We start from the raw sequence: 20,731 nt of genomic DNA, 5'->3' as shown, positions 1-20,731 counted from the left end.
AGATTGATTTATGCAATTATATCAGTGTTCTAAAAAAGGTCTCGCCCAGGCAGCCTAGGCGCTGGGCGGCAGCAGACCGAGGCGAGTAAGGGCTGATCGGCGGGCTTAGACGGGGAGGAATTAGGCGGCGTGGGCGATCTTCCAGGTTAGGTAGCTCCCTTTTTTTTTTTTTTTTTTTTTTTGTGAGACCTAAACTCCAAAATGACCATATTTGATCCCCAAACCATTCAATCACCAAAACTGGAAAATAGGCCGTATTTGCTCTCCCTACCACGCCTCTGCTTCATGTCTCCACTGGATCTCCCTGCAAGCCACCACCGCAGCTTCCTCCCAAGCCACCTCCAGCTTCCCCCCACGCCACCTCCAACTTCCCCCCAAATGAAGATCTTGAAATCTGAGAAATATGAGAGAGACTGGAGGTTGGTGGCTATTGGTTTTGCCCAAGAGAGGAAGAAAATATCATAATGAACACTGTTGTTTGGAGAGAGAGAGAGAGAGAGAGAGAGAGAGAGAGGGAGACTATTTGTCGAGAGAGAGAGAGAAGTGGCTGCTGTTTGTTGAGACAGAGACGCTAGATGGGCAAGTGGCTGCCTTTCTAAGCATAATTGACTATACTATTTTAAAAAAAAGAAAGCATAATTGACTATGTTAGCCGCTTAGGCGTGTAGTTTCAAAATATATATATGTTAGGCGTGTCATACACTCATACTAAGGCTTCCACGTTTCCTATATTAAATTATTAAATATATTCAATGAGCTATTGGAGAATGGAGATTGAGAGGGAGAGGGAGGGGAGGAGAGCGGGAGGAAGTGAGGAACATGGATAAAAATAAAGTTTTTTGTCTTTCACGTTTCCTCTTTTTTGGTCTTCTACTCTTCCCTATGTTTCTCTTTTAATTCATTGGTTATGTATGTGGGCACCAGAATCTTAGAATAAGATATAGTTGTATAGAATTTTTTTTTTTTTTATATAACGTATATTCACTTAAAGGGCTATATAAACTCTTATATATATATATATGATATAAAAATAAATAAAAAATACAAAACCGCCTAGGTGCCGCCTAGGCACCCACCTAGCCGCCTGGACGCTCCTCCCCAACTCACCGCCCGACTAGCGCCCACTGTTTTTACGAACCTTGATTATATGTTAGTTGTAAGGCGATAAAATTTTTATTAGAGGACAATAACAGCTTCTATTGAGGAGCAATAAAACTTGTACTAGTTTTTAATGAAGGGCAATAAAAATTTATTGAGGGGCTACAAAAGTATCCGACAACCTCTTCTGTGACCTATGAGATTTTCGACAACATTTTCGGTGAAGTCCGGTGACCGGAAACTGGCAACCGATGACTGGAATCTTGCAAGGTTTCCAGCGAAAATCAGTGACCTTTGGGGAAGGCTCTTACAACTTCTCTCTCTATGTGAGGTGTAAGGGCAAAATTATCCCCAAAAAAAATAAAAACAAAAAGCTTGGGTAGTGGGGAACAAAATGAGACATCTTAAGGGTGATAGTGAAAATTAATAAGGATTAAATGCAATTTAGCCCCTCAAACTTTAGGCCAAACATCAGTTTGGTTCCTTTTTTTTTTTTAATCAAACTCATCCCTGATCTCCTAAATTGCATCAACTTCGTCCAAAATTTGAATTGGACTCCGAAGATGACGTCATGCGTTGAGTTGGAGCGGGCAAGGAGATCTCACATTTCTGATTTTAAACCCACAAAAAGGGCAAAATGGACATTTCAAATTTAATTTAATTTCTAAATTTTTTTTCTCTTATTTTTCTCCCTTCTGCCTTCTGAAACCTCCTCTCTCTCTCTCTCTCATTACCAACCACCATGAATCTCTGCTCACAAGCTCCCACTACCCACCACCCCAACCAAACTCCACACCCGCTCAAAACCGCCCCCTCCCCCACTGCACATCATATCCATTTTCTTCTCCCAAAATCAAAATTGCAAACAAAATCCAATCCAAATAAAATCGTAAGATGAGCCCAACTTCAAATCACTAATGTCTAAAAGCAAAATCCAGAAATTCAAACAAAAACAAAAAACAAAAAAAACCAGCAATTTCTGCATTTGCAATTGTGATTGATATTTGATTCCGGTTGCAGAAGGAAGTCAGGAAGCAGATCAAAGCCAAGGAGGGGCTTGGTCAACTCGTCGGCCCCCGTTATCGGGTAAGGTCTCCTTCATCGACGCGTCGACCTCCGCAATCCTACCCTCCAAGTTAATAAACGCCATGGGCGGGGCGGAGGCGGAGCTGTAAGCCAGGCGCATGAATACCTGGACCAAACTGCAGACGAAAACATGTCAGGGAAGATTTGGAAGAAAATTCAAATGCAGAACATGTCAATAAAATCACCCAAAAATGTAGACAAATAGAAGAACGAGAAACACACATGCCTGTAATATGATCATTTACAGACTCATAAGAAGCGGTATCAGTTGAATAAGAGAACCCAACTCCAATTGGTGTCTCCAAAAAGAGCATGTTTGCTTCTGCAAATCAAATCAATGAGAATGTCAAACAATCAGAACCATTGGATTGTTCTGAAACCACCCATCAGTGAAATCACCAAACTCCATAAGAAGTACATACCTTTATTCCAACTATATTCGTTTTTAACCAATACCTCTCCACTAGGCCTAAATGGCCCATTTTCAGAAAATGCTCCAACGCCCAGAGTAGAACAACCGGCCCCTGTATACCAAAATCAAAACCCAGAAAAAAAAATTTCAAAAAGATGGAAACTTTAGACTTCCCACTTGCCGAAGATACGAAGGAACTTGAGCCAGCGGGGTCGCTGGGTTGTGGGTAGGGCTTTGCGAGAGCGGCGATGAGCGAAGGGGTGTGAGACGGTGGAAGTGGCACCGGTTTTTCAGGTCTGAGCGGAGAGGTCGACGGCGGTTTCGCTTCTGATGGACTGATGACTCAGATCTCTGGTGTTAGCGGCGGTTTGGTGAGCAAGAGTGACAGGGATGACATCAAGAATGAGATGCAGATTATGCAGCACATCCGTCGAGATCTGATGCTTTCCTTGATTCCGTTTTTGTTCAGATTTTTGGATTGCTTTTTCTTTCGATTGTCTGGTTTTGGTTGATTGTTTGTGTTAGATCTGTTTAGCTTGTGAGCAGAGATTCATGGTGACCGGCCGGTGTTCATGGCGGCTGGGATTGAGAGAGAGAGAGAGAGAGAGAGAGAGAGAGGAGGTTTCAGATTTGAGTGCGAGGCAGAAGGGAGAGAAAATAAGAGAAAAAAAAAATTTAGAAATTAGATTAAATTTGAAATGTCCATTTTGCCCTTCTTGTGGGTTCAAAATCAGAAATGTGGGACCTCCTTGTCGGCTCTAGCTCAGCGCATGGCGTCATCTTCGGAATCAAATTTGGATAAATTCCTCCTATGGTACCTGAGGTATTGCTACTTGGACAGTTTGATGCTTGATGTATTAAAGGGGACAGTTTGGTACTTGAAGTTAGACTCTGTTTGACACTTTGGTACTTCTGTTAATTTTTCTGTTAAATGTAAAGATAAAATTGACATTTAGGATATATGTATAAAAACAAAATAAAAAAACATGAGTTTCTGGGTTGATTTTCTTCATAATTTTATAGGTATGAATTAATGTTTATGGGTTATGTTGAAGGTGAAATATTCGAATTTTATGTTTAAGAAATATAGTAATCATATAGTGAACACCCATGAGAGTACTGTATTAAAACTAGTCTCGTACAACTAAATTTTTTAAACATAAAATTCAATTATGTCAACTTTAACATAACCTAAAAGCATTAATTCATTTTCATTTTCTCTTAAATGACCTAAAAAATGATGAAGACCTAAAATAATACCAAATAATATCATCGCATTGTGTTTATGAAGAGGAGGAAAAATCCAAGTTTTATAGGAAAAATCAGTGGATTCATAGAGAATAGTACAAAAAAAAATACCTGATTATTATATTTCTTTAACATAAAATTTGAATATTTCACCTTCAACATAACTCATCAAATGCTTAATTGCATCCCTTCGTATCCTTGCTAGGTTTTATTTCCGATGCTTTGTTGCATCTAGTATTTCTCTTGCTATTTTATATTTTGATGTAGTTTCTACATCTATCAGTTATAATTTTTATTCTGTTTATTATTAATAAAATTGAGTTGATAGTTTCTCAAAAAAAAAAAAAACATAACTCATAAACATTAATTCATACCTATAAAATTATGAAGAATGGCAATCAACCCACAAACTCATGTTTTTTTATTATGTTTTTATACATATATTCTAAATGTCAATTTTATCCTTACATTTAACAGAAAAATTAACAGAAGTACCAAAGTGTCAAACAGAGTCTAACTTCAGGTACCAAACTGTCCCCTTTAATACATTGGGTATCAAACTGTCCAAGTAACAATATCTCAGGTACCATAGGAGGAATTTACCCATCAAATTTAAATTTTGGACGAAGTTGATACAATTTGGGATATTAGGGATGAGTTTGATTAAAAAAAAAAAAGAGGGACCAAACTGATGTTTGGCCTAAAGTTTGAGGGACTAAACTGAATTTAATCCAACTAATAATTAGGTGAGGTAAGGGGATTAATGTCCCTATAATTAGGGTAAAGAGACATTTTTCCATAAAAAATAAAAAAAATCTTCTAGTATTAATCAACCAATTAAGCCTGTGTAGATCCATGCCTCTACTGCTTTTGTATGCTAATTAATACTTACCTATGCTGATAAACACCTTCTCATGTTAACATCCACAGCAACATTTTTTCTACTAGCAATCTATGCAGAAATAAAAGTGTTGGTGAAATTACAATAAAATTATAATTTCTATATGAGAAACTCGTTGACAAAAGGCTGAGGCGCGGGTATCTCGCTCTCTTTAAGGAGATTCAAGCCCTCTGCGGAACAATGCCGGTGCACCAGAAATCTCTTGACTTGTCCCCTCTAGGATACAACAGCCCAACAACAAGTTGTGTGGCTCACACCAATCTGCACAAATTGGAGGAACCCAAACCTCTACCAAAAGAACACCTTTCTCTGGCCAAAAAATACACAAGACTCTTTGGGGGATTTTGGAAAGAAAGTTGATGGGTGAATAGTTGAGTAAAAGTTTGATGTGTTTTAGCGTGCAACAAATGGTGCTATTTATAGGCTCTTAGAACACTCCCTACAATTAATAGGGTAGTAACCAAATGCCATAGGTTACAAAAATTAAAACCCAAAATAAATCAAAATAAAACACCATGAGTTACAAAATAAAATTCAAAATAAATTCTGAATTTAAACACACAAATAAATTCATAAATTAAACACAAAATAAATTCACCCAAATTTAATTTCAATAATAAATAAAATATTAAAATGTTACAACATTCCCCCACTCATTTTAATATTTAAAAAACAAATATAAACCAAAGTTACCGGCCAGACGAACCATTATGCATCATGAAGGTGTGCTCTGCATTGAACCTTCACTTAGTGAAACAGCAATTCCTACTCCAGAGTTGATAGTGGTCTCAGACTTGAACTACAACTGCTTAAGGGAAAATAAGAATTACTGCTCAAACATAATAATTCAGGTGTTAATTTGAGCTTTATTAGCCAGCACGTTACGGCCTTGTGCTTATCCCGGTTTTCATGAGTATATTTCAAGAATAAGCCCAATTCTTATAGAGAGCGGCCCCACTCTCACACTCATATAGGTAAAATCCGTCAAGGATGCTCTTGTAACTATGACATCCTACTCATATGAGCTACAGATTTTATTAAGAGTTTTAAGTGAACTCAACCTTCATATACGTTACAAGATTAATGCACTTACATCATAGGGATGAGTAAGAAAATATGGTGCATTTTTCTTATGGCCACCTTATGATTCGTTTTTCCCATTGAACCCAGTTTTTAGGATCTCTAATCACCGGGTTGGGTGTCCTCATATATGGCTCATGATGATATGGGCTTCAATCCCATCCCCCTCGATGTATTCCAGACCTTTTCTCTTGCCAAGCCCTTAGTTAAAGGATCTGCAAGATTATCACATGATTTAACATAATTCACATTAATAATTCCATCACTCAAATATGATCTCACAGTACTGTGCTTTCTTCTTATAGGTTTGGATTTACCATTATAATAACAGTTATTTACTCTACCAATAGCTGCAGTGCTATCACAATGAATCAATATAGGTGGTATAGGTTTTTCCCACAAGGGAATTTCATGCAATAAATCTCTCAACCAATTTGCTTTTTCACTTGCTGAAGCTAGAGCAATAAGTTCAGCTTCCATGGTTGAATTAGAAATTATTGTTTGCTTCTTTGATTTTCAACAAATAGCACATCCACCTAATGAAAAAATATAACCAGTGGTAGAGAGAGAATCACCTGACAGAGTATTCCAATCGGCATCACAAAAGCCTTCAAGTACAGCAGGATATTTTTTATAAAATAATCCATAATTTTTAGTACCAAGCAAATATTTCATAACACGCTCAATTGCATGCCAATGTTCTTTACCTGGTTTACTTGTGAACCTACTAAGTACTCCAACTGCATACGCAATGTCAAGTCTAGTGCAGTCAGTTGCATAGCGCAAACTGCCAATTATGCTAGCATATTCCTTTTGATTAATCACATCATTTTCACTTTCAACAGGAAATAAGTGAACAATAGAATCAAAAGGAGTAGACACATGCTTGTGGCCAACATAATCATATTTCTTCAAAATTTTCTCAATATAATGTGACTGATCAAGAAAAATACCATCACATGTTTTTGTTATTTTCATGCCCAAAATAACATTAGCCTCACCAAGATCTTTCATATCAAAATTGCTCTTAAGCATAGTTTTTGTCTCATCAATTACATGCAAATTTGAGCCAAAAATTAACAGATCATCCACATAGAGACTAATAATAACATGTGAATTTTTCCAAGATTTATAATATATGCACTTGTCACATTCATTTGATTTATAACCATTTTCAATCATGCAGGAATCAAATTTTTCATGCCACTGTTTAGGAGCCTGCTTTAAACCATAAAGGGATTTAGATAACTTACATACCTTGTGCTCTTGACCAGGTTCTATAAAACCTTCTGGTTGGTCCATATAGATCTCTTCATCTAAATCACCATTTAGAAAAGCTGTTTTCACATCCATTTGATGAATAATCAAATCATGAATTGCAGCAATAGCAATCAATAATCTAATGGATGTAATCCTTGTAACCGGAGAAAAAGTATCAAAAAAGTCTAGATCATGTTTTTGCTTAAAGCCTTTAGCAACAAGTCTAGCTTTATATTTGTCTACACTTCCATCCGGTTTGAGCTTTTTTCTAAGGACCCATTTACACCCAATGGTTTTAAAACCTGTTGGTAAATCTATTAATTTCCAAGTATTATTAGAAATTAGAGACTCCATTTCATCATTTACAGCCACTTTCCAAAAAATTGCATCTGGTGATGATAAAGCTTCATGTAAAGAAATAAGATTTTCCTCAATATTATAAACATAATAGTCAGGGCCAAAATCTTTTTCAACTCTAGCTCTCTTACTTCTTCTAGGTTCATTTTCATTAGTTTCTTGTATATGCAAATTAGAAGAAGAAGAACTAGGTTGTGAAAAAATATTTTCTCTAGATTCTTGACCCCCACTATTTTTTGATTTAAAAGGAAATTTTTCTTCATGAAAAATTGCATCACCAGATTCAATCACAAAATGATTTTCAACATCAAGAAATCTATAGGCTGTACTATTTAAAGCATATCCAACGAAAACACAAGTAGTAGCTCTAGCACCCAATTTTGGTCTTTTAGGGTCAGTTAACCTCACAAAGGCTAGACAACCCCAAACTCTAAGATAACCCAAATTTAGTTTATGCCCCTTCCACACCTCAAATGGTGTAATTTTTGTATTTTTATGTCGCACTCTATTCAACACATAACAAGCAGTTAAAACTGCTTCACCCCAAAGATTAGAGGGAGCACCTGAATCAATCAACATGGCATTTGTTAACTCAATCAAAGTTCTATTTTTTCTTTTTGCCACACCATTAGATGCAGGTGAATAAGGTGGAGTAACTTCATGAATCACTTCTAAAGATTGAACAAAAGAATTGAATTCAGAAGAATCATATTCTCTCCCTCTATCACTTCGGAGTCTTTTAATTTTTCTACCGAATTGATTTTCAACCTCAAGGAGGAACTCTTTAAATTTGGCAAAAGCATCACTTTTATTTTTCAACAAATAGACATAAGCATATTTAGAACAATCATCAATAAAAGTGATAAAGTACCTGTTACCTCCACAAGTTAAAATTCCCTCAAATTCACACAAGTCTGTATGAATTAATTCCAATAGCTCGGTATTCCTTTCAACATTTTTGTGAGGCCTTCTAGTAATTTTTGCTTTACTGCAAGTCTCACATTTTTCAAAATCTTTTTGCACTGAAGGAATTAAACCCAAGCTACTTATGATTCCCACATATCTACTATTTATATTACATAAACGTGCATGCCAAAAATTCAAAGAAGAGAGCATGTAAACTGAAGTAGATGCTTTATTATTGTTCTCAACATTCAATTTGAATATGCCATCACAAGCATAACCTTTACCCACAAATACACCTTTTTTGGTGATCACATATTGGTCAGATTTCATAGTTTGTTTAAAACCAGCCTTATTAAGAAGATAACTAGACATCAAATTTTTTCTCATGGAGGGTGTATGTAACACATCTTTCAAAGTTAGCACACTACCAGAAGTAAATTTGAGTTCCACCTCACCAGTTCCAAGCACATGAGTAGTATGTGAATCTCCAAGCATAACTGTTTTGGGCTCCTTAAAAGGAGTGTATTTCTTGAACCAATCTTTATCATAGCAGATATGCCTATTAGCACCACAATCTGCCCACCATCCTTCAACACTTTGAACCATATTTACATCAGTTATCATTGCCACATATGGTTCTTCAGTGACGTGAGCTTGAGGAACAGCCTCACGTTTTCGATAATTGCAATTTCGAGCAATATGCCCACTTTTGCCACAAACATAACAACAAGTATATTGTTGCTTATTTTCTGAAGGAGGATATTGGTTCTTATTCACATAGCTTGGTTTGCCTTTATTCTGTTGGTGAGGTTTACCAACTTTTTTCATATTTTTCTTCTTTGGCTGCATAAGAGAATTTTTATGAAAATGACCATTGGGCATATTATTATTGGAAGATACTAAATTTACCTTAGAGGTGTCATTGTTTGTATCTTGCATAAGAACATCTTGACCTCTTACTTCCTCCTCAACGCAGATGCGAGTCGTCAAGGTCTCCAAGGAAATCTCCTTGTGTTTGTGACGCATGGATTTTTGGAACTCTCTCCATATTAATCTACAAAACTTATCAATATTTCTTTGAATAACAGTGAGTAGTTCATTATAATCATAAACAATATATGAGAAATAAGTCAAGAGATAAAAAATAATATTTATACTCATCTTTCTCAAATTGAGATATCCCAGATTGTCGAACGGTTTCTCTTTTGCATGCTCCATGTTGTTGAATCTCCTTAAAATTGTTGGTGAAATTACAATAAAATTATAATTTCTATATGAGAAACTCGTTGACAAAAGGCTGAGGCGCGGGTATCTCGCTCTCTTTAAGGAGATTCAAGCCCTCTACGGAACAATGCCGGTGCACCAGAAATCTCTTGACTTGTCCCCTCCAGGATACAACAGCCCAACAACAAGTTGTGTGGCTCACACCAATCTGCACAAATTGGAGGAACCCAAACCTCCACCAAAAGAACACCTTTCTCTGGCCAAAAAATACACAAGACTCTTTGGGGGATTTTGAAAAGAAAGTTGATGGGTGAATAGTTGAGTAAAAGTTTGATGTGTTTTAGCATGCAACAAATGGTGCTATTTATAGGCTCTTAGGACACTCCCTACAATTAATAGGGTAGTAACCAAATGCCATAGGTTACAAAAATTAAAACCCAAAATAAATCAAAATAAAACACCATGAGTTACAAAATAAAATTCAAAATAAATTCTGAATTTAAACACACAAATAAATTAATAAATTAAACACAAAATAAATTCACCCAAATTTAATTTCAATAATAAATAAAATATTAAAATGTTACAATAAAAAGTATATTAGTCAGTCCAGGTCCAAGGACATATCGCTCATTTTTAAGACGATATATCCTAATAATTAAGTCCTAGACTTCCTAGCAATTTCTCCAAATTGCATGAAAGATTGGATATAACTAATCTCAAACACTAGTTATGATTCTCAATTACTTGAACTCATGATTTACCTAGACCTGTAAATGGACCGGATTTTGATCCAGACCCGCTCCAAATCCGTGGCTATTGGACGGGTTTGGATGGAAAATTTTGATCCGTTGATCCGTTAATGATCCGAATCCGTTAACCCGTTTATTTAACGGATCAAATACGGATTTAAGTCGATCCGATCCGTTAATGATCCGGCCCGTTTTCTTAATAATAAAATATTATTTTTTATTAATATATTATTATTTTTTAAAAATATAAAATATAAAATATGAAGAATTTCTAATACAAATTTTTTGCAGAAATCTAAGGGACAGTCCATCACCCAAGATTCCAAGAAGCATTAAGAATTTTGATAATGTGATTCTACTTTTGATGATATTTTTCATTTTGTTTTAATATTTTATTAATATCTTATGAGGTATCATGATATAAATTTAATATTACTATTTAAAATTTTAAAATATTTGAAATTATAAACGGGTCGGATTAGCGGATCGGGTATCCGTTAATTCGGCGGATACAGATTTGGATCGAGTTATCAATGATCCGCCGGGTTAACGGAGCGGGTTTGTATCGAATTTTTTTTTAAGTAAACGGGTTTGGATTTAGGTCGATCCGATCCAAATCTGATCCATTTACAGGTCTAGATTTACCCACCATCTATTGGCCATCAAGTTGAAATTGAATGCAGAGGCCGTATGTGCAATGACAAAAGCAGATTATTTTCCGAAAGTGAATTGTCTATCAAAGTTTTCTCTAGAGCATTAATAGTTACGACCAACCAAAGTCACTCAGTATTTCTTGATACGCTCAAAGCAAACATATAATTTAACCCTGAAAATATCGTTAGTAGTATAAGCAAATAGGGATCGTTCTATTCCGGGGATTGAGGGTACACCTGTAATTGCAAAAATAATTAATTAATTAGTAAAAGTAAAAAGTATTATTTACAAAAAGAATATATACAAATAACGAAATAAAAGGGGGGTTTAAGAATTATAAAATCAAAAGTTAAAGAAAATCAAATAAAGAAAACGTAAAAACATATATACAAGGGTGGAACGCAAGGAAGAAAGATCAAAACCAATTCCATGTAATCGAATTCGATTCAAACCCTATAATTGTTCATCTAAGTCATGAGAAAGGAGTTGATCATGTGAAACATTCGAAAGCAAATGATTTCCCATATTTTACTTTTCAATGCTAATTAACCTAAGCGAAAGCACCTAGATCAATCCTATCAAACAGGCATTCAAGGACTAGAAAGCTAGTTAATCATAACATGTTTAACGCATTACACATAGAGAAAGGCTATCAACTCAAGTGTACAACTTAGTTATGGAAAAGTCCACCTAATTGCAATCATCTTCAATTAAATTCGATTCTTGTCCAGAACCTTTACTACTTTTGATTCAAGTTACACAAAGTAAAAAGTTGATTCATGTTCTTAAACCTAGCACCAATTACATGCAAATCCTATAAGTGTCGACCCAAATAAGATAAACATATAAAAGTTTTCTGTAAAGCAAATTTAATCGAACAAACTCACATAAGCAACTTAGAATCTCAATTATAGAATTCGAAAACTTTATTTAAACATAGAAATTGGGCTTAAACTTTGCCCTAAACGTTATTGTTAACTAGAAATAAGTTCATACGAAATCAAACAAGGAAACCAAAAAGGTTACAAGGAAAAGGAACGAATTACACCGTGAGTGGAGATGGAGATGGAGAGCTAGATGGTTGGATCTTGAATCTTGGAAGCAAGCCTTCAAGGTGGATGATGGAGGATATGATCTTCACGGCTCATTCTTCTTCTTCCTCTCCTTGCTTGAAAACGCAGAGCTTTGCAACTAGAGAATGGAGAGAATTTTTCTGAATGAAGAGGTGTTGTGGTGTTGTTCTTCTGGTTGATGGTGTGTTGCTTGCTTGAAAACGCAGAGCTTTGCAACTAGAGAATGGAGAGAATTTTTCTGAATGAAGAGGTGTTGTGGTGTTGTTCTTCTGGTTGATGGTGTGTTGGTGTTGTGTAGAGAATGCTCCTATTTATAGGAGGATGGCAACTTAGTCTCCAAGTCTTCAAGATTGATCCACACAGCATTAGCCAATCAGAGAACGCCACGTCAGCTCTGCTATGTCATCCAACCAATAAGAAACCTCCAATTTAACACCTTGATTTAGGGAGATTATTTTTGAATTAATTGCATGATTATTTTCTGATTTATCTCCTCAAATAACTATCCAATCATGCCACACAGCTTCGACCAATCACAGAATGCCATGTCAGCTCTGTTGAGTCATCCAGCCAATCAGAAAGCTCCAAAATAAATCCATAATCTTTCCAAATATATTATTGCTGATTTTCCCAAGATTTAATCTGATTTTTCTCTTAATTTTCGGCCAAAATTCTCTTGAGTGAAAATAGGAATGAATCTGGACTTGTTTTGGACTTTTTCTCCCTTAAATCTCTCCATGGCATCATTATCCTTGATCATCTCTTGATTTTTGACATTAACTCCATAATTTCCCATGGCAAAATCAGCTTTAATTCCCCATAATATCTCCCACGTTATCATGTGGTCTCCTAATGCCTTCAGGTTTCCTAACCTCATCAAGATTCCTGCGTTGACTGGGATTCCTAGTCGGACCAGGAAAACTCCATTTCTTCATGTCAGCTCCATTTATTCCAAGGTACCTAGAAAATAAAAATTATATTAAAATTTATTTATTTAAGGAAATAACTAAGAAAAATATGAGGAAATAATTATTAAAATGTCGCATTAAAATGCTCCTATCATTTCTACCACAAGTTGAAATAGATTTTGCTAACTAAAGAAAATTATCATGTCATTGTGTTTAGAATTGACTACTTATTTTCTTTATTCAAGATGAGAAAACTTGCGGTGTTTCATACATCAGTTTTATGGAATCGCCTTCAACATCCCCATGGCCAATTTTTACTCCGTAGTTACATGACTAGCAGAACAATAAGAAGACACTTTTCGAATAAAACAGGGGACACCTTCAGATGGAAAAAAAAAAAATTAGAACAACAAATAAGGACATTTAGTATAATTTATACACATTTTCAGTTAGACAGTTTTTAGTATAGAACCAGCCATAGCGGAATTTCCAGAGAGGATCTATTGGCTTTTTAACTTTTACTACTAGTAGAATCAGAATCATGAAATTATCATGTTGATTGATTCCTAATTTACTGACTACTGAAGTAAAATTTCATCATATGGGGAAGGAAAAGTATACCTTAATGTTCAAGAATTGGTATTAGCAGTCACAATTTCCAAAAGAAAAATATCATGCATGTTAGACTTCAATATATAGGTTCCTGACTTTGCATCTCTCATATAGGTTAGAGGCTATAGCCGGCTAGGCTGCTCTTAAGATTTTAAGGGATCTTTGGAGTAATCTATCATTAATGAATCTTTAGTTAATTTCTCTTGTATTAAGGAATCTTATTCTAGTATTAATCAACCAAACCAATCTTACACAGGCGGCTGCAGTACAGAACCATCGTTAAGTACAAAAATGGTTCTTTGTGTATGGTGATATAATGAGCCGTATGCGGACAGTCAGATTGTATGTATATGGAAGGTTACTGCACAATTTGACAGTATACTTATCAGCAATATTACGAAGCGGTATCTTTCACAGACAGTATGATCATTCTAGAGAGAATCAAGTCAATTGATATTAAAAACCAGCTAGCTAGCTTGATCTCTATATATAGCTTACTTAGGATTCAACTTCCTCAGACCAACCAAAACAAAACCAGCAAGAGTACTCAGAAGAACATGAAGTACCACTTTTGTTCTTCCGGTGCTTTTCTCTTCATCTTCATCATTCTTGTAACAATCTGTTTGAGCATTGAAGCTCAAACCTGCAATCCAAGTGGCAAAATAGTCGGTAAAAAGCCTCCTCCGGGACAATGTAACCCTGAGAACCAGTCTGAATGCTGCAAAAAAGGCAAGCTCTACACCACTTACAAGTGCTCTCCTCCGGTGTCCAAGCATACAAAAGCAACCTTGACGATCAACAGCTTCAAGAAAGGTGGTGATGGTGGTGGAGCGTCTGAATGTGACAATAAATTCCACTCGGATAGCACCCGGGTCGTGGCATTGTCCACCGGGTGGTTCAACAATAGGAAGAGGTGTTCACACTACATCACCATACATGGTAATGGAAGGAGTGTGAAAGCCAAAGTTGTTGATGAGTGTGACTCCACAATGGGTTGTGATCCTGATCATGATTACCAGCCTCCATGCCCTCACAACATCGTTGATGCCTCTCCAGCTGTTTGGAAGGCCTTGGGAGTTAAGAAAAGCGACTGGGGTGAAATGCAGATATTCTGGTCTGATGCCTGATTAAGTGACTGCCTCTATATTGTGATATAAATAAGAGTGAAAAAGGTTCATAAAGTATATAACATTAAATTGCAATCTATAGTTGCTTCTCTCCTGCATTGAGACTATGAGTAATACAATAACAGGTATAGAAATGAATCAATATATAAGTCTTCTGCGTAGCTACACACCCTCTTGTAGTCAAAATTCATACCTTTGTTTAGTTTGATCTTCAGATCTTTGTTTACGAATGGCTGGTGAGCCAGAAATTTTTGTAATCACTGGGTCAATGAAGATAAAGTAATACAAGTTTTTGTTAAATATACAGACTTTGCCAAAATCCATAATTATTCAAGCATGCTACATGCGTGCTATCAGGGAAAGAAGCACCAACCAATAGGTGCAGCCACAGGCGGATCTACATACATCATGGGGTGGGCTCAAGACTGCCTGAAAATTTTGGAGAAAAAAATTCTATATATAGTGTCAACAAAATGTTGTCGTCTTGATGTTAAAGCCTACCTGAAAATAATTAGGAAAAAGTTTTCAGTCTCCTCTCCGTCATTTTCATCACTAATCAGCGATTGAGTTCTCGTTTTCTTGTTCACGCAGGTTTCTCACTCTCGTTATCATAGCCAGTAAGCCACTACTTATTCTCTTCCAAATATTCTCGCCTCCCGGCGTCCGTCGACGACAATACATAATGATATTTCTTACATTTGTGCATAGTTATACCGAGAAAATGTGGAAACAGAAGTCCCTCCCAGCGAATCATCAATGGCAGAATCAAGATTCTTTCGTCATTTGTATCAAAAATTTTCATTTCACCTCCACAGTCCACATATCCAAAAATGTTCATCCTAAATGACATTTTATTACTTATTGATAATTAAACTCACCTTAGCCATACCTGCGGCTGCAACAGCATTTCTGAAAGCGTCAGGATCTGTAATGGTACCACTAGCACCTGAATTGTTTACCTGTGGAGATTAAACCTGATGTAGAACAGATAGCGGTCCAATTTCAAGAACAATTGGATCGTGCTAAGGGTGGAAACCGAAAAGTGACTAGTAGACGTGAAATGGGCCTCCGGAGTCCGATCGGGACGCACTTTAGCTTTCCGGAAAGGGAATCGCGCCAAAAAGCAAACTCGTCGCTATGCCACGACGTGTGACCTTTTTCGGGCTTTCGGGATCGTTTAGGGCCTCAAAACGGCATTTTTCTATTTTACCCGTTTTTGGTTTTCTTAGTTATTTTTGGATTGTTTTCGTTTTTATCCATGGGCCTTAGGGTTTCGTTGTTAGTCGCCCTAGGGTACTTTTCTCTTATTTATGCAGCCGCAAGCGGCTACAGAAGGCATCTTATTATCTTTTATCAATATATTGAGATTATTCTCTTTTATCTCTGGTGGACTCCAGAATCGTTTGCTTAGGTTTATTGCTGGTAAACCTAGTTTATCATTCCGACTGCGTCAGGTGGTATCAGAGCAGGTCTTTCCTGTCTCTCCTATTTACCTTGGTAGCAATGGGTGAAGTTACAAAATCGGATATCGAAGCTCTCACGGCAGCGTTTACCGCTGCCATCAACACCATGAACAATCGGATGGATCAGCAGATTGGAGAAATTCGTGGGTTGTTAGGAGAGAGAAACAACAACAACAACAACAATGATCGGAATATAGGCAGGGAGGGAGGCCAGCGAATTAGGGCTCCACGTAGAGAGGTTGTTGTTCATACTTCAGAATCTGAGTCTGAAGAAGAGATGGTGCAATATGAACCACAAGGACAAGCTGACCAAGATTACAAAGTCAAGGCCGAAATTCCTTTCTTTTCAGGCAACTTGGGTGTAGAAGATTATCTAGATTGGCAGCTTCAAGTGGATAGGTTCTTTGAGATCATGGAAGTTCCTGAACACAAGCAGGTTAAGCATGTTGCATGGAGATTGAAGAGTACTGCTGCAGTTTGGTGGGATAAATTGCAGAACACCCGCAAGAAACAAAGGAAGCAGGGTGTTAAAACATGGCGAAGAATGAAGCAGCTGATGATGGAGAGGTTCTTACCGGACGATTATGAACAGATTTTGTACAGATTGTATATCGAATGTGTCCAGGGAACTAGGACAGTGGCTGAATACACCGCTGAGTTCTTGCGTTACTCGGAGCGTAATGAATTAGGAGAAACTGAAGGTCAGAAGGTGGCTCACTTTGTCAGTGGGCTGAAGCCTTCCATTCAAGAGAAAATCGGATTGCAAACTGTTCATACTATGGCAGAAGCTTCAAACCTAGCATTGAAGGCAGAGTTGTTAGAGAAGCCTTCACGAGCTTCTTCTTTCCAAAGATATAACTACCAAAGGAGCACAGATCTAGTAAATTCTTCAACTGACAAGGGTAAAACCACACTGCAGAAAACAGAAGGTGCTTTTAGGGCTTCCAATCCTCCTTTTAAAGGTGTTGGTAGTTCTAGTGGTGCTCAAAATAGAGCCCCGAATCAGAGATTTAATAACCCTTATGCTAGACCTACGGGAGATGTCTGTTATCGATGCAACAAGCCTGGGCATAGGTCTAATGTGTGTCCAGAGAGGAGACAAACTGCTCTTATAGGTGAATATGATGAAAATGAAGAAGAAGGAGGAAGAGGTGACGATTATGATGGGGCTGAGTTCGCGGAGGAGGAGTCTCCTAAAAAGGTTAATATTGTGTTGCAGCGGGTCTTATTATGTCCCAAAGAAGATGGACAACGACGCAATATTTTTAGATCATTTTGTTCCGTCAATAACAAGGTGTGCAATTTGATTGTGGATAATGGGAGCTGCGAAAACTTTGTAGCCAAGAAACTGGTGGAATACTTGCAGTTACCTACGCAGCCTCATGAAGCACCTTATTCCCTTGGTTGGGTCAAGAAAGGTCCACAAGTTCGAGTTATTGATTCTTGCAAAGTACCGGTCTCCATTGGTAAGCATTATAAAGATGAAGTTATGTGTGATATTATTGATATGGATGCTTGTCATATTTTATTTGGACGACCTTGGCAATATGATGTGGATGTGATTTACAAAGGCAGAGATAACGTGATGATGATTATGTGGGATAGTCATAAAATTGCTATGGCTCCCGTGAGTCAATTTGAAAAATCTGGTGGGAAGAAAGGGGAGAGTTTCCTGACCTTATCTAGTAGTGAGTTTGAGATGGAGGAGGCTTTTAGAGAAACTGAAGTTTTCTGCCCAGTAGTGATAAAGGGATTGTTGGCTACAGAAAAGGAAGATGTGTTGATCCCTAAAGAAGTGCAGAAGTTGTTGGGAGATTTTGAAGAGTTGATTTCAGATGAGTTGCCCAACGAACTACCACCTATGAGAGACATCCAACATCAGATCGATTTGGTTCCTGGAGCTAGCTTGCCAAATCTGCCACATTACCGAATGAGTCCCAAGGAGAATGAGATTTTGAGGGAGCAGATCAAAGACTTGTTGAAAAAGGGGTTCATCCGAGAGAGTATGAGTCCTTGTGCAGTTCCCGTCCTCCTTGTTCCTAAGAAGGGCAATCAATGGCGGATGTGTGTTGATAGCAGGGCCATTAATAAGATAACTGTGAAGTACAGGTTTCCTATTCCTCGTTTGGAAGACATGCTTGACGAGCTAGAAGGTTCCAAAGTGTTTACCAAGATAGACCTTCGAAGTGGATATCACCAAATTCGAATCAAGCCAGGAGATGAATGGAAGACAGCTTTTAAGAGCAAGGATGGCTTGTACGAGTGGATGGTCATGCCATTCGGGTTGTCTAATGCACCCAGCACTTTTATGAGGCTTATGAACCAGGTTCTTCGCCCCTTTATGGGTTCCTTTGTAGTAGTGTATTTTGATGATATACTGATATATAGCAGGACCAAAGAAGAACATCTGGTGCATTTGAAGCAGGTTTTGGAAGCTTTACAGGAGAATAAACTGTACATCAACTTAAAAAAATGTACATTCTGCACCAACAAGTTATTATTTCTGGGATTTGTGGTTGGAGAAGAAGGCATTCAGGTTGATGAAGAGAAGGTACGAGCAATAAGAGAATGGCCAGCTCCGAAAACAGTTTCTGAAGTCCGGAGCTTTCATGGTTTAGCTACTTTCTACAGGAGATTTGTGAAGAATTTCAGTACCATTACTGCCCCTATTACTGAATGTTTGAAGAAAGGCAAATTCCAATGGGGAGAGGAACAAGAGAAGAGCTTTGCCTTAATCAAGGAGAAGCTTTGTACTGCACCAGTTCTTGCTCTTCCTAATTTTGACAAGGTATTCGAGGTAGAATGTGATGCTAGTGGCGTGGGAGTGGGTGCTGTATTGTCACAAGAGAAGAAACCAGTAGCATTCTTTAGTGAAAAGTTGAGTGAAGCTCGTCAGAAGTGGAGTACTTATGACCAAGAATTTTATGCAGTGTTCCGGGCATTTAGGCAATGGGAGCACTACTTGATTCAGAGGGAGTTCGTACTGTTCACCGATCACCAAGCCTTGAAGTACCTCAATAGCCAGAAAACTGTGAATAAAATGCATGCAAGGTGGGTGAGTTTTCTGCAGAAGTTTCCTTTTGTGATTCAACATAAATCTGGTACTCTTAACCGGGTCGCAGATGCTTTGAGTAGGAGGGCGTCCTTACTGGTCACTTTAGCTCAGGAGATTGTGGGGTTTGACCTCTTGAAGGAGTTGTATGAAGAAGATGTTGATTTCAAGGAGATTTGGGCCAAGTGCAGCAATAACAATGCAGTCGCAGATTTTTATGAGAATGAAGGATATTTATTCAAGGGCAACAGACTTTGTATCCCTAGTTCTTCATTGAGGGAAAAACTGATCCGAGATCTGCATGGAGGAGGATTGAGCGGGCACTTGGGCAGAGACAAGACTATTGCTAGTCTTGAGGAGCGGTATTTCTGGCCACAGTTGAAGAAGGATGCTGGAACTATTGTGAGAAAGTGCTACACCTGCCAAGTATCTAAGGGTCAGTCCCAAAATACAGGTCTTTATCTACCTTTACCTGTTCCTGATGACATTTGGCAGGACCTTGCTATGGATTTTGTGTTGGGCTTACCCCGTACCCAAAGGGGAGTGGATTCAGTGTTTGTGGTAGTTGACAGGTTCTCTAAGATGGTGCATTTCATCGCATGTAAAAAGACTGCTGATGCTTCTAATATAGCTAAACTGTTCTTCAGGGAAGTGGTTCGTTTGCATGGAGTACCCAAGTCCATTACATCTGACAGAGACACCAAGTTCCTTAGCCATTTCTGGATTACTTTGTGGAGGATGTTTGGAACATCTTTGAACCGTAGTAGCACAGCCCATCCTCAAACGGATGGCCAGACAGAGGTTACTAACAGAACTTTGGGTAACATGGTCCGGAGCGTTTGTGGAGATCGACCCAAACAGTGGGATTATGCTTTGCCCCAGGTGGAGTTTGCTTATAACAGTGCTGTGCATAGCGCCACAGGGAAGTCACCATTCTCCTTAGTTTATACTACTGTTCCTCAACATGTGGTTGATCTGGTGAAGCTTCCTAAGGTTCCTGGAGTTAGTGTTGCTGCTGATAATATGGCTAGAGATGTACAAGCTGTTCGAGATGAAGTTAAGGCTAAGCTGGAAGCAACTAATGCTAAGAATAAAACTGCAGCTGATAAACATCGGCGAGTTAAAGTATTCCAGGAAGGTGATGACGTGATGGTGTTCCTGAGGAAGGAGAGATTCCCTGTTGGTACCTATAACAAGTTGAAGCCCAGAAAATATGGTCCTTTTAAGGTGGTGAAGAAGATCAATGATAATGCTTATGTTGTTGCACTTCCAGATTCAATGGGCATTTCTAACACTTTCAATGTTGCTGATCTGCATGAGTTTCATGAAGATGAGGCTCTTTATCCTGAAGAGAACTCGGGGTCGAGTTCTTCGGAGGTGGAGGAGACTGATGTAGAACAGATAGCGGTCCAATTTCAAGAACAATTGGATCGTGCTAAGGGTGGAAACCGAAAAGTGACTAGTAGACGTGAAATGGGCCTCCGGAGTCCGATCGGGACGCACTTTAGCTTTCCGGAA

General features: G+C 37.8%; 2 protein-coding genes across 5 annotated transcripts; both read left to right on the top strand.

Annotated features, from left to right (window-relative positions):
• The first annotated feature begins 3 nt into the window (after positions 1-3).
• Positions 4-14,797, top strand: LOC112181282 (kiwellin-1). 4 transcript variants are annotated; one of them, XR_005807931.1, is made up of 2 exons: positions 4-145; positions 2,119-2,613. XR_005807931.1 is itself a non-coding variant. In XM_024319701.2 (2 exons), the coding sequence occupies exon 2, from the start codon at positions 13,994-13,996 to the stop codon at positions 14,696-14,698; it is 705 nt and encodes a 234-aa protein (XP_024175469.2). In that variant the 5' UTR covers positions 4-145; positions 13,828-13,993; the 3' UTR covers positions 14,699-14,797. The 4 variants fall into 4 exon arrangements, 2 of the variants coding, with proteins under 2 accessions (XP_024175469.2, XP_040371943.1); XR_005807933.1 differs by having other exon boundaries at positions 4-150; XM_024319701.2 differs by lacking the exon at positions 2,119-2,613 and adding an exon at positions 13,828-14,797.
• A 1,404-nt stretch (positions 14,798-16,201) lies between these two features.
• LOC121049498 lies at positions 16,202-20,505 on the top strand. Its single transcript, XM_040507031.1, has 9 exons — positions 16,202-16,304; positions 16,512-16,969; positions 17,081-17,627; positions 17,733-17,985; positions 18,271-18,487; positions 18,848-18,989; positions 19,092-19,212; positions 19,297-20,409; positions 20,487-20,505. Exons 1-9 carry the CDS (start codon positions 16,202-16,204, stop codon positions 20,503-20,505), a joined length of 2,973 nt encoding a protein of 990 aa, XP_040362965.1.
• Positions 20,506-20,731: the final 226 nt, after the last annotated feature.

Source organism: Rosa chinensis, chromosome 1 (genome assembly GCF_002994745.2).
Source record: "Rosa chinensis cultivar Old Blush chromosome 1, RchiOBHm-V2, whole genome shotgun sequence".
In the NCBI taxonomy this organism is placed as follows: Eukaryota; Viridiplantae; Streptophyta; class Magnoliopsida; order Rosales; family Rosaceae; genus Rosa; species Rosa chinensis.
Note: the sequence above shows the minus strand (reverse complement) of the source record. Positions and strands in the feature narration are given on the sequence as shown.

Bases quoted from the DNA above. Each gene is read 5' to 3' on its own strand.
- LOC112181282 (XM_024319701.2), top strand. From the start codon at position 13,994: ATGATCATTCTAGAGAGAATCAAGTCAATTGATATTAAAAACCAGCTA.
- LOC121049498 (XM_040507031.1), top strand. From the start codon at position 16,202: ATGGGTGAAGTTACAAAATCGGATATCGAAGCTCTCACGGCAGCGTTT. The intron at 16,970-17,080 runs GCAGAGTTGTTA...ACCACACTGCAG, and splicing joins CTTCAAACCTAGCATTGAAG to AAAACAGAAGGTGCTTTTAG. The intron at 17,986-18,270 runs GTTGATTTCAGA...TGTGAAGTACAG, and splicing joins TTGTTGGGAGATTTTGAAGA to GTTTCCTATTCCTCGTTTGG.